Raw genomic sequence first — 9,800 nt, forward strand, 5'->3', positions numbered from 1 at the left:
TTCATAATTCAATCTAGGATCGGTTCGATCTGGTCCAGTTTGCTGTCAAATCAGCCGGCAATTGTCACTCTTTGTCGTATTACACGAATGTGATACACGCACGACTCACATAACTGTAATTGAAAATATCTTTTTTTTTTGTCATGAATGTTTATCACATGCAGGAAACAACACTAAAGAAATCTTCTTACATAAATTAATAAATTCATAAGCTTTGGACAGGCACTGAAATTAACATGTAATTATCCACAAGAACAAATGATTATCTTCTCTATAAATAACCAATCAGCAATCTCCGGTTCTGATCATACAACATAGACTTCGTAACCGGTAGAAATAATGGCAAGAACTATGAGAGCTGTGGATTCATTCATGGCGATGGATGAATATTTTTCTTTCCCCACTTTATCAACTTCTGGTCATATTAGCCATTTTGCTGATTTTCTCTTCTTGGGTAAAAAGAAGAGAAGTCAGAAAATGATGAGAAAACTGAGAACTACAACTGTGGCTTCACTTATTTTTTACAATCCCATTGTAGAAACAGTAGCAGAGAAGTCTGTGAAGCTCAAGATCCTAGCAGAGATGACTCTGAGGAATCCTGAAATTGATTATTGGGAGAAAATGCTTCGTTTCTTAGATAACACTGACTCTAGCCTCAAGGGTCTTGTCTTCCAGCTCGTTAGCACCCACATAGATCCAAGTAATAATAAACTTTTGTCTATTTTCTTCTTGCTTCATAGCAATCTTCTTGTATTTTCTATTTATTTTGTGGGTTTTGTTTTGTCTTGTGAAGGGACAATGCAAGCAAACTTAAGCAACGAAGCTACGTTGGAATTGTCGAAAATCAATAAAACTGAAGGCAAACAAGTTTCTTACAAATTAGAATTTCAGGTTGATTCAAACTTCGGTGTACCAGGAGCTATCACAGTGATTAATAAATATCAGAAAGAGCTGTTCTTGGAAAGTGTCACCATTGAAGGAATTGTAAAGTTTGCTTGTGATTCCTGGGTTCAACCAGACAAGATTCATCCTGAGAAAAGAATCTTTTTCTCCAACAAGGTAAAAATTCTTAATTTCTTACAACAAACTAGTCTAAGTTAATTAATCGTAGTACTTATATGGAATGTTGTTTTGTCGGATTTAGCAGGTTTATTTACCTTGTCAAACACCACTAGGGCTAAAAGATTTGAGAGACATGGAACTTAAGCAATTAAGAGGGGATGGAAAAGGAGTAAGGAAATTATCAGATAGAATATATGATTATGATGTATACAATGATTTAGGGAATCCTGACAAAGGAGTTGAATATTCTAGACCAACTTTAGGAGGTGAGAATTGCCCATACCCAAGACGGTGTCGTACTGGACGTCGCCCCAATAACTCAGGTTAGTTAGTCTAGATAGATAATTTAGAATTTACTTAAATTTTTACGTGTTTTTACGATTTAATTTAATTCTCTGCAGATGACAACACAGAGTCTCCAGTAAATGAAGAATTGCCAATATACGTTCCGCGAGACGAAGCCCTTGACGAATCGAAAGCTAAAGCAGTAGATGAAGGAAAGTTGAAAGGATTGGTGAAAAATGTGATTCATAAACTAAGTAATGTGGCGACGATGAAGAGTGATTGTATCAAGGATTTTTCAGAAGTAAATTCTCTGTATAAAGAAAGGAGTCTCTTGGGAGTACAGACACCAATGGAAAATTGGAGAAGGCTTCCATTGCCATCTATTCTCAGCAAGATCCCTCTCTCCATAACTGAAATATCCAAATTTGACCCTCCAAAGGGCATTTCTCGTAAGCAACTAATATCTTTTCTTTTTTAATAACTTAGCTGACACTCATAACTATTATATATCAAATTAGAGTAAATTATTTTTATAATTCTGAAATATACTAAACTTTCATTTATTTTGACGGAAAATATTTTTTAAAACTTTCGTTTCAGGGGCAGCATCTTGTTGCTTGCGAGATGAGGAGTTTGGTCGTTTGACGCTTAGAGGTTTAAACCCTTTAAGCATTGAGAGGCTCAAGGTTAGCACATTTAATTTTTCAAATAACCAAAAACTTAATTTTAATTTTTAATTTATTCCGTTGGATTTATTTTACAGCAAATCGACGAGTTCTAAGTCTCTTGTGTTTGCATAAAGGTTATCATTTCTCTTTAATAGATACCGATTGTGTCATCTAAAAATGACAGAATAATGAGTTTTTTTCATAGGTTTTTCCTCCTGTAAGTAAACTGAATCCCTCCATCTATGGTCCACAAGAATCTTCGCTCAGAGAGGAGCACATCGTCGGTTATCTCAATGGAATGACCGTACAGCAGGTAAGAGTTTGCGTCACTGATAACTCGTTTCTCCTGCTTTTGCTTGCTTTCAGCTATTGTGTGTTCTTTCCTCTCTTCAATCTCCTCTTTTGCTTGTAAATCCTCGCCATTTTCAGGCAATAGAAGAGAAAAAGCTGTTCATTCTGGACTATCATGACATCTACCTTCCAGTTTTGAATCGAACAAATGCTCTTGGCGAACGTAAAGCTCATGCAACACGTACAATATTCTTCCTGAATCCATTGGGAACGCTGAAACCTATTGCTTTTGAACTCAGCCTCCCACCGATGGATAAGAGTTCACCGTCAAAGCAAGTTGTCACCCCGCCTGTGGATGACACCAGTTACTGGCTCTGGCAACTAGCCAAAGTCCATGTTTGCTCCAACGATGCTGGTGCCCATCAACTGATTCATCACTGGTATGCAAAACCCAATTCTCATAGTTAAAACAGAAATGTTATAATTATCAATTAATTTATGGTGATTAAGCTGCAGGTTGCGAGTTCATGCATGCATGGAGCCATTTATTATAGCTGCACACAGGCACTTAAGCGTGATGCACCCAATTTTTAAGCTTCTCAAGCCTCACATGAGAGATACATTGGCTATAAATGCACTGGCTCGTAAAGTTCTGGTTAATGCAGAAGGTATCATAGAGTCTTACTTCTCTCCAGGAAAATACTGCCTGGAGATTACTCAATCTGTATACAGAGATTGGTGGCGATTCGACTTGGAGGGCCTTCCTGCTGACCTTATTAGAAGGTATAATTAAAAACTACAAATCTAATAGCATTTTGTCTCTTTATTAGAATTGTGTAAGGTTGTTTGGAGTTCTAAACTGAAAATCTATACTACATATTAATAATCGTATTAAATTAAATTTATTTTATAGTTCTATTTCTTCAGTGAAATTGAATTAGAATCATTTAAAAATTGTATGGTATCGAAATTAAATTAAAATTTAATTTTATACACATATTTTTTATAATTTTTTAGGTATATAGTATATTATAAACATAATTATATATATTTATATGCATTAATATCATGTTATATATTATAGTCATTATATTATATATTATAATTATAGACAATTTACATATTATTATTCTATTTTATTCATCTATCTTTTTTTAATAACTTTAATTAAATTATCACTTAATTACAAGTATATTACTATATTTATGTTATATTTAACTATTTGTTACAGATATATATTATAATTAAATTTTATATTATAAATGTATATTAAATAATACACTTATATTATTATTTTCATGGTTAATTTTGTATGTATATATACTTTATATAAATTTCAAATAGTTTATGTGTGTATTATATATATAAAATATAATTTGTATTAATGGTTAACTTTAAAACTTAAATGATAATTTAATTATAATTTTCTATGAAAAAACTGCATAAATTTATTTTAAAAACAAGAATCAGAACTGGAATCATATGGAGCTGAATTGAAACTAAAGAACTGAAAACCATACTAAATCGAAGTTGAAATAGCAAACAATTAAATTGGCACCACACACTGTACTCTTTATGACTTGCTGAATGTTAATTAATTATCTTTGGTTGCATTTCCTTGTAGAGGAATAGCAGAGCCTGACCCAACCCAGAAACATGGCTTGAGATTACTTATCGAAGATTACCCATATGCCAACGATGGACTTCTCATATGGTCAGCCGTTGAGACATTGGTTAGAACATATGTGAACTACTATTATCCAGAGGCAAGTTTAGTCCAATATGACACTGAGCTTCAAGCCTGCTATAATGAGTTCATCAACGTAGGCCATGCAGATGTTTCTCATGCCGATTGGTGGCCAAAACTCTCAACTCCAGAGGACCTCGCCTCCTTCCTTACTACCATTATATGGATTGTAACAGCAGAGCACGCAGCATTAAATTATGGGCAATATCATTACGGTGGATTCATCCCACATAGGCCACCATACATGAGAAAGCTGGTGCCCAGTAAAGGCAATGGTGATTTTCTTGCAGACCCACAAGGACATTTCTTGTCTTCATTGCCAAGTCTGTCTGAAACGACATATTTCATGTCTGTGCTTGATATACTGTCCACGCATTCAATGGATGAGGAATATATTGGTTATAGGAAAGATCTTTCAACATGGGGAGGTGACCCTGAGATCATTGAAGCTTTCTACAAATTCTCAATGGAGATAAAGAAGATTGAAAAAGAGATTGAAAGAAGAAACGCTGATCCGAAACTTAGCAGCCGTTGTGGGCCTGGTGTTGCAGCTTATGAACTGCTCTTACCAAGCTCAGGTCCTGGGGTTACGGGCAGAGGGGTAACCAACAGTATATCAATGTGAATAATGCAACTCAATATAGAGTTAGCCATTGATTAGGATGGTCTTCGTATATCCAATGATTATGTAAAATAATTTTTCTATATGTGGATCGGTCTGATCCAAAATATATAAAAATGAATTTCATTTAAATTTATTATAAAAAAGTTCACTTTGTCTATTTTAATAAGTTTTTCTTTAATTTGATTTAGTTAGGTAAAAACTAAAATTGTAAAGGAAATAGATGATGAGATTTGTTTTGTTGATTTTTGGAAAGTCACTTTTTTCTTCCCATAAACTAAAAACTAATGTTATAATGGAAAGGTATATTCCATATAATTTACAACATACGCATTAATTATTTTTATTATCTCTACTAACATTCATCTTTTTTATAAAAATTTATCATAATTATTTTAACCACTGTAAAAGAATAAATTATAATTTATTACATGTCATTTAATAAACTTACAGTTTAGTTTCTAATATTTAAAATTCACCTAAATCGAAAAATTCTTAAAAAAATCATTCAAATACATTCTTACATACGAATAAACCTAAAAATTAATCCCCTTTATTGTTGTAAACTCAATTAAGTTTACAATAATTTTAAAACAAATTATCAAAATATCATTTATTATATTTTGAATTTAAAGCAACTATATGTTCTTATGATTTAGTAAAATTTATAATTTAGTCACCTAACTAATTCCAATATTCTAATATATTACTTGCTCCATCCTCTCTTGAGGCGAACTCTGCTGCTCTATTCCCAATTTGTGCTTCCCCTCAAGAGCATCTCACTCTTGATATGATAAAACTTTTTAGTCACATCTATTATTTTGTTCCTATCGAGTTGATCCATTAAAAAATAAAATATTCTCAATTAATGATAAAATATAAATAATGGGCTCTAGTGAGATTATGAAACATGTTCCTAATCCTCGGTCAGAAGTCAAGGGATCCTTTCAACTCAGACAAGTTGCATTAAGCACTTCATATAAAGAATCAAATCAGGTGTAAGACTCGGAAACCGGACCATTACCGGCGCTAGAATTCAGGTCGACTTAAGGTCGCCGGAACCCGTAGCAAACCTACTGTATACTGTAAACCTGTTCAAAGCTCATACATGATCATACATTTTCATAAAAACTTTAAACTTTTCTTTTATCAAGCTTGACCTGTGCATGCACCATAACTGTATACATAAAATCCTCATACTAGAACCCTCATCAAATGCTCTAGTTGGGTCAACATTACATATCTCAAGCTTGGTTCACATCTCATCATACATAAAACATTTTTCATAAAGATCATGTACAACAGGGATTTAACCAACATTAGGGCCAAGCACAATACTAAACCATAAAACATTTCTCTACATTACATTACACGGCATCATTTTACATTACATGTCCACTACTAATCTATTACACTTAACATGCCGTCAACCTTGGCGACTTCCCGTACTATCTCTGACCTGCAAGCCTGGGGTTAGGGGAAAAGGGTGAGCTATAAAGCCCGGTGAGCAGAACAATAAAAACAGTTCATTAATTACATGCTTCCATGGAATGCATCACATCACAAACAAATCATATCAAAGATGGACGTGTCACCAATGGCCCTCTACATAATCCAATGTGTCCGGCCCTCAACGGAGCTCCTCAGGACTTTCGCTTAAACATATCATAAAATATCCATAATGCCAGGGGCGTAGAATGGGTCTCGACCTGGACTTTCTCTTGCTCTGTGCCAAGGGCGTAGAATGGGCCTCGACCTGGACTTCTATACCATATCATGCCATATCATATCATATCAAGGGCCAATGGTTCATCCAACATCCATCCACATCAACATCATGTTATGCAATGCGTCATATTCGTGAATTCTAATGCAATACAACATATTACATACATGGCATTCATGATGCATGGACATGCTTAACAGTTTATTTATTTTGAAATAAAAAGAGTTGTGTTCTACTCACCTCTGGCTGAAGCTAGACTAACACTGAAGCAGCTATCTCACTGCTGATCACCTCGGTTCCTCGGGTCCGAACCTACACAGGTGGACTCAAATGAGGGACCAAACATACTCTATAAGGACTCTAAACAACTCCCCAAAAAATTTCCTAAAACATCATAAAACATGCATTGAAAACAGGCAAAGGAAAGCTGGACAGGGGACTTTCGGCGGCACATTCGGCAGCCGAAACCCTTTCCAAACCCGAAAGCCAGGCACCTTCGGCGGCCGAAAGTCCTTCCAGAGTCGAAAGCCAGGCAGGTTCGGCAGCCGAAAGTCCCCTCCAGAGCCGAAAGTCCAAACTTTCGAGGGCGAGCTTAGGCAGCTAAACTGCCTCCATAGGCAGGTTCGGCGGCCGAACATGCTTCTGCAGCCGAACCTGGGTTCTCCAAAATGGCAGAACCCGATTCTGCCTCTCTCAACCAGCCACCCACAACTTTCCAATCATGCATTTAGCTATTCTAAAACATGCATACACACTCATTCATGCATATAGGGGCATAACCTAGCCTAAAACCCCAACAACAAACACATTAAGCATACATTTATCATCAAACCCACATAAACCCTAACATTTAACAACTAGCCTAAACATGCATTAAACAACCCATAACCCTTCTCAAAACTCATTCAAAACATAAAGGAGATAAAGATTATAGGCTTACCTCTTAGAGATCTAAGGGTATTCCCAACCCAAACTCGGAGGTGAGAGAAAAGGGCCTCTTAAGTCTCCAAGCTCTTAAAACTTTGGTTTTGTGCTCAAAACTTCAAAACAAGTTAAAACTCATAAAGATCTTGAAGGAAAAATATAAAATCAACCAAAACAACCATGGAAGGGCGAGAACTCACCTATGCCCGAAAATGGAGGAAAAACTCGCCCATTTTTGGACAGGGGGCCTTTTATAGGTGGCTGGCCAGACCACCTTCGGGGGCCAAAAGAGCTCCCGCAAGTCCACTATGTTCGGCGGCCGAACCTGGACTTTTCTTCCATGAAGATTTCTTTCAAAATTCAATTTTCTTTCTTTGTTAAAACCTTAAAAACATGTAAAAACATTTCATAAAACATATTTTACCCTTCTAGAGGGTTCCGACATCCAAGATTTCGCCGGAAAGTAGGAATTCCGATGCCGGGGTCTAGTCAGATATTACATTCTTCCCCCCTTAAGAACATTCGTCCCCGAATGTTTAACACACAAGCATAGCATGGCATAACACACATAGCAATAAGGAAGCACATAAAACAAAACACTCACCTTAAAAGAGATAGGGGTATTGCTGGAGCATAGACTCCCGTGTCTCCCAGGTACATTCTTCTATATTGTGGTGATTCCAAAGTACTTTTACCATCGGGATTTCCTTGTTCCTCAACTTTCTAATATGCGTGCCTAAGATCCGCACTGGCTGCTCAATATAGGTGAGATCCCCTGAGATTTCTACATCTGGCTCACTAAGAACTGTGCCCGAATCCGACACGAACTTTCGTAATATGGAAACATAGAACACCGGATGGATTCTTTCCATTGAAGCAGGTAAGTCCAACTTGTACGATACGTTCCCAATCTTCTGCAAGATTTCAAAGGGTCCGATGTACCTTGGAGCTAGCTTACCTTTCTTCCCAAAATGAATCACCCCTTTCATAGGAGACACCTTGAGCAACACCATATCTCCCTCCTGGAACTCTACATGCTTTCTGCGGACATCTGTATAGCTTTTCTGCCGACTCACAGCAGTTCTGATTCTTTCTCTGATAATGGGCACTACTCTGCTGGTGATCTCTACTAGTTCTGGGCCTGCCAAGGCCCTCTCTTTCACTTCTTCCCAGTAGACAGGTGACCTGCACTTCCTCCCATATAAAGCTTCATAAGGAGCCATCCCTATGCTAGCATTATAGCTGTTATTGTAGGCGAACTCCACCAGGGGTAGATGCTGCCTCCAAGAACCGCCAAAATCTAGCACACCTGGAGGTGAACTGGGGTCGCCAAAATCTTCAATAGTCTGGATGATCCTCTCTGATTGTCCATCGGTCTGTGGGTGGAAAGCAGTACTGAAGTCTAGCCTGGTGCCCATAGCATTTTGCAGACTCCGCTAAAACCTGGAGGTGAACTGGGGTCCCCTATCTAATACTATTGAAACGGGAGCCCCATGCAACCTGACAACTTCATCCACATACACCTGCGCCAATTTGTCCATAGAATATCCACTCCTAACCGGGATGAAATGAGCAGATTTGGTCAGTCTGTCCACAATCACCCACATGGAGTCTAGTCTGTTGGACGTTGCCGGTAACCCCACCACGAAGTCCATAGCTATATTCTCCCATTTTCACTCTGGAATCGGCAGTGGGTTAAGCATTCCAGCCGGCTTCTGATGTTCCAGCTTCACCCTTTGACATACCTCACAGGCGAACGCGAACTGTGCCACTTCTTTCTTTATAGCTGGCCACCAATAAACTCTCTTCAGATCTTGGTACATTTTGGTGGCTCCAGGGTGAACACTATACCTGGCATTATGAGCTTCTCTCATAATGTCTCCCTTCAGACTTACGTCATCTGGTACACATAACCTATTCCCATAGCGGAGAATCCTCTTATCGTTAAATTTGAACTCATCCTTTTGGCCTGCTTGAACTGCTCTAGCTATCCTCACCAGCTCGGGGTCCTCGTGCTGTTTCTGAGCCACTTGCTCCAAAAACACGGGCGTCACTCTCATCTGAGCTATTAAAGCACCTGTACCAGATAACTCCATTTGCAACCCTTCATTAACGAGCTTATAGAATTCCCTCACCACTGGTCTTCTCTCTGCTGTAACATGGGATAGACTGCCAAGTGATTTTCGGCTTAGGGCATCTACCACAACATTTGCCTTACCCGGATGGTACTGAATTTTACAATCATAGTCACTAAGCAGTTCTACCCATCTCCTCTGCCTCAGATTTAACTCTCTTTGACTCAAGATGTATTGTAAGCTTTTATGATATGTGAAGATCTCACATTTAACCCCATAAAGGTAGTGTCTCCACATCTTGAGCGCAAAGATCATAGTCGCCATCTCTAGGTCGTGTGTGGGATAATTCAACTCATGCTTCTTCAACTGCCTAAAAGCATAAGCAATTACCCTCTCATTC

The 9,800-nt window shown here is 37.7% G+C and overlaps 1 protein-coding gene across 4 annotated transcripts; it reads left to right on the top strand.

The window, feature by feature from the left end:
* Positions 1-309: 309 nt before the first annotated feature.
* On the top strand, positions 310-4,819 carry LOC110603975 (linoleate 13S-lipoxygenase 3-1, chloroplastic-like). Of its 4 annotated transcripts, none has more exons than XM_043951667.1 (9): positions 310-700; positions 794-1,059; positions 1,145-1,385; positions 1,464-1,796; positions 1,942-2,033; positions 2,221-2,328; positions 2,445-2,746; positions 2,823-3,089; positions 3,931-4,819. In XM_043951667.1, the coding sequence occupies exons 1-9, from the start codon at positions 340-342 to the stop codon at positions 4,676-4,678; spliced, it is 2,718 nt and encodes a 905-aa protein (XP_043807602.1). In that variant the 5' UTR covers positions 310-339; the 3' UTR covers positions 4,679-4,819. The 4 variants fall into 4 exon arrangements, with proteins under 4 accessions (XP_043807602.1, XP_043807604.1, XP_043807603.1 ...); XM_043951669.1 differs by having other exon boundaries at positions 1,948-2,033; XM_043951668.1 differs by having other exon boundaries at positions 1,148-1,385.
* The last annotated feature ends 4,981 nt before the right edge of the window (positions 4,820-9,800 follow it).

This window comes from Manihot esculenta, chromosome 16, assembly GCF_001659605.2.
Source record: "Manihot esculenta cultivar AM560-2 chromosome 16, M.esculenta_v8, whole genome shotgun sequence".
Lineage (NCBI taxonomy): Eukaryota > Viridiplantae > Streptophyta > Magnoliopsida > Malpighiales > Euphorbiaceae > Manihot > Manihot esculenta.

Excerpts from the sequence above, each read along its gene's own strand:
- LOC110603975 (XM_043951667.1), top strand. The coding sequence starts at position 340 with ATGGCAAGAACTATGAGAGCTGTGGATTCATTCATGGCGATGGATGAA. Across the intron at positions 1,797-1,941 it reads CCCTCCAAAGGGCATTTCTC|TTTCAGGGGCAGCATCTTGT; the intron begins GTAAGCAACTAA and ends TTAAAACTTTCG. Across the intron at positions 2,329-2,444 it reads ATGGAATGACCGTACAGCAG|GCAATAGAAGAGAAAAAGCT; the intron begins GTAAGAGTTTGC and ends CGCCATTTTCAG.